Source organism: Corvus brachyrhynchos, unplaced genomic scaffold, assembly GCF_000691975.1.
Source record: "Corvus brachyrhynchos isolate BGI_N302 unplaced genomic scaffold, ASM69197v1 scaffold802, whole genome shotgun sequence".
In the NCBI taxonomy this organism is placed as follows: Eukaryota; Metazoa; Chordata; class Aves; order Passeriformes; family Corvidae; genus Corvus; species Corvus brachyrhynchos.
Window position 1 is genome coordinate 62613 of NW_008236648.1, and position 3704 is coordinate 66316.

General features: G+C 47.7%; 1 protein-coding gene across 2 annotated transcripts in view; it reads left to right on the forward strand.

Annotated features, from left to right (window-relative positions):
* The window catches only part of MAN1B1 (mannosidase alpha class 1B member 1), a 32187-nt gene continuing 28483 nt past the window's right edge, over positions 1–3704 (forward strand). For both annotated transcript variants that reach the window (XM_017726763.1, XM_017726765.1), the window contains exons 1-3: positions 1–205; positions 1865–2040; positions 3116–3288. In XM_017726763.1, coding sequence (XP_017582252.1) covers positions 90–205; positions 1865–2040; positions 3116–3288 — 465 coding nt within the window. In that variant the 5' untranslated portion in view covers positions 1–89. The remainder of the gene's footprint in view (positions 206–1864; positions 2041–3115; positions 3289–3704) is intronic.

Here is a 3704-nt window from a genome sequence, read left to right on the forward strand (position 1 = left end):
GTTTACATCAGATCTCACAGAACAAGGTGGCAGTGCTGCTCCTGGCTGGAGGACAAGGAACCCGCCTGGGAGTCAGCTATCCCAAAGGCATGTACAATGTGGGGTTGCCCAGTGGCAAGAACTTGTATCAGATCCAAGCAGAAAGAATCCGCAAAGTGGAGCAGCTTGCTGGCAAGAGACACCACTGCAAGTGTGCCATTCCCTGGTAGGTGACGCAGAGCCAGATCTGCAGTGCAGGGCTCCTTGCATTCCAGTCTTGCCCATGTTGTCTTCAAGAAGCACTGAGCTGGGTGCTGTACAGAGACAGGTCGGGGGGAGCCTTTTGTTGGTGGGATTTGCGATGCCAGTGGCTGGAGGAGGGTGCAGAGGGATGGGAGGTGGCAGGTCCATGTCTGCAGACCTGAGGGATTGAGTGCTGCCTTTGCATCACTGACCACAACCCTAACTGCTGTACCTTGCTGGCTTTCCAAGCAGTTACTGGCAACACTGTCAACAGCACCTTTCAGTGATGGTTTCAGATGCTTTACAAGAAATTTCATCCATTTCTGCTTTCTCAGGTTCCTGCATGGAGGACAACCTAGAGCTTGCCTTCCGAGCCACTCTTCCCACCCTTGTCCATAATCTCTGCCACAGCAAAAAACCTCTTGCTTTGTGTTTAGGCCACCTCCTGCTGTCACTGTTTACAGTTGCCAGTTCTGCTGGCTGCTCCTGGCTTTCAAAAGAGATGAGCTCTGGGCACAGTGCAAAATGTGAATTTCCTATGGGATGTGGTGGGTGAGAGGAAGGCACTGCAGACGTGTCTGGAAATGTTTTCTGCTAAATGTTCTTTGTTAGACCGTGAAGATTATGCAGAAATACCCTTATGGTATCAGTGTGTGGTCTGAGGCAAGGTTTCCACAGTGAAAGAGCAGGCGTCTGAGGGCTTCAGGTTGCCACATTGTTTTACAAATTGGAAGTCAAAGTCTATTGATATATTGTTTCCTTATGGAAGGTGAGTCCATATTGTCCTTCTTCCTGAAGCCTTGTATACAGGACCTGAATTGCAAATACATCATCCCTGGTGCTCCTGGAAGCCAGGATGAATTATTTGCAAGATGCCACATCTGTTTCCAGTTCCCCTCCCACAGCTGAGGAGGCAGTTGAAGCAGTTTGCTGCTCCAATACACCTGGGCCCAGGCTATGCTGTGCTGCAGAGGTGTAAACTGGGGATGGGGGATTGAGGTCCAGGCTCTCCTGTGCCAGGCGTTGTTTCCTCTGTCATGCTGACAGAGGACCCTGTATTCTGTGCTGATAGTTGTTGAAGACCTTGACAGGTAGATGATGAAGGTGGCTTTTAGACAGTAGTGAAGGAGTATAATGGAGGAAGAGACAGAAGCAATGTGGAGCTGAAAGGAAAGGAGGAAATAGAAAAACCTAAGACAAAAACAAACCATGCAGCCAACATATGGGAATACTGCTGTTTGCCTTGGCACTGAAGAGGTGCTGGCGGAGTGAGCTGGTCAGGGTTTCTTTAGACACTTAACATCAGTTTGAATCTAGAGTAAATGAAGCTGTTTTCTGCCCTTTGTCTTGTTTTCCAGCTTATCCAGATACCCAGATGTTGTTCACATTTAGGGCAAGGCTCTGCCTCTGTCCTGGCATATCATATCAGATCATACCCTGATATGGTCATAGGACCCCCTGCAGCCTTTCTGTTCTGGGGATGAGTTCTGGAGGTGAGCTCTCGTGTGCAGTTGCTCACCACAGGATGCTGCTGTGTCTCTCATTTCACACTCCTGGGATTCCTCTCTTTTGTGTTCAGTTTGAAGTTTTGCCTTTCGCTTGTGTTGTTCTTTCTCATTGCCCAGCCCCTATTCCTGCCCAGGTACATCATGACAAGTGAGTTCACACTGGGGCCGACAGAAGAGTTTTTTGTACAACACAACTACTTCAACTTGGATAGATCCAACGTCATCATGTTTGAACAGAGGATGCTGCCTGCTGTCACCTTTGATGGGAAGGCCATTTTGGAGGAGAAGGGGAAAATTGCCATGGCTCCAGGTACCTGCTGTTTGCTCTTCCATACTGTAGTACTGTCATGTGTGTTGATAGTTGCTATGGGCCATCAGCGAGCTGGGCACACAGAGCACGCTTTGGAGGTCAGGGTTCATGCTTCCAGTTAATGTGGAAAGCTGCTGCTAATGTTTCAGGCTGGTAATCAGGAGCATAGCTCTGTTTAGTTCTTGCTGGAGATTTGACCACAGCACATGTTTTTTATCCAAGTCTGGGAGTATTGGTAGGATTAGGAGTGCTGTGGCTGCAGGGTAGGAAAAAGGTGCATCAGCAGAGCTCTCTATGAGGTCTCTGGAGTGCTGCCTCCCGTGGTGAAGGTCAGGAGCTCAAGGCTGATAGCTGGAAATGGATAAAAGAGCAGCAAGAAGATTAACTCTTTTCAAAATGACAGCAATGTCTCACCTTGTAATGTTCTCTTAACCTAGACATGGTAAGAGACTTGGTGACGGCAGCCCTGTTAGGACTGTGTTGCACCTGCAGAGTGGTTCTCCTGAGCTGATAAGGGCATCCAAGAAGGAACTGTAAATGGGTGATCTGTGATAAACATGCAGGTGTCTTTTGTGCAGCTGCAGTTCAAGCCTTTAAAAAGGCATTGAGAAGTTGTGGGGGGAAGATAAACAGAGAATAAGATTTATTTTAGTCTTTCTCCAAGAAAGAGAAGAAACAAGCTTTTGCCCTGCACTGGAGGAGAAATGTAAAAAAGACTTTCCTCCAGAACTTGTTCTTTTTCTCTCCTCTGCATAGATTTGCCCTTTAGTATTCTCCCTCTGAGGATCTCACTAGCCTTCATAAAGTCTCATAATGCTGCTCAGTGAGGCTGGTCCCCATGGTCCCATTCTGCAAGTGAGAGAGCTGGGGTGAAGAGAGGAACATACTCCCCTGAACTGTGTGGCAGAACTGGAAATAAAATCTGGTAGCACTGGCTCTTGACTAGAAAACATTCCCTGCTCTTCTGTTCAAGAAAGCTTGTTTGGTACTTTCTGGTTTTGCTCTGTTAGACACAAAAAAACCCACCCCAAAGTCACTAATAAGCCAAGACTTTCTCTTTTCTCTTGCATTATAGATGGCAATGGTGGCTTATACCGTGCTTTGATGGATAATAAAATTTTGGATGATATGAAGCAGCGTGGAATCCAGTATGTCCATGTATATTGTGTGGACAATATCCTCGTGAAAATGGCAGATCCAGTCTTCATAGGTTTCTGTATTTCCAAAGGGGCAGACTGCGGTGCAAAGGTGAAGCAGTGCTACCACTGGGCTGGTTTCCCACAGGGAGTTTGGGTCCGATGACATTTGGAAGCTGCTGGCTGCGGGGAGCTTACATGACCTGGGGTGTTCAACCCTTTGCCCATCAGCAGCTCACTCTGAGCAGATTTAGAGCTGCTTGCTGCCTGCACTGTGTTCCAAATCCCTACCCATGGGTGTCCTCTGTTCTTCCCAGAGTATTGTGGAAAATAAACTTCAGTTAGGGCAAGGACTATAGCTGCACAGGAAACTACACCCTGGAACTGCTTCCCCTCTATGCCCAGCCCTTTCTACAAAGGCACTTGGGCTGTCTAGAAGCCATACTGGACTGGGTTGCGTTTTATAAATGCACCTTTAAGTCTAATGGAGGCATTTCTTACGCTCTGCTGTGGAAGATGGGGAATGCC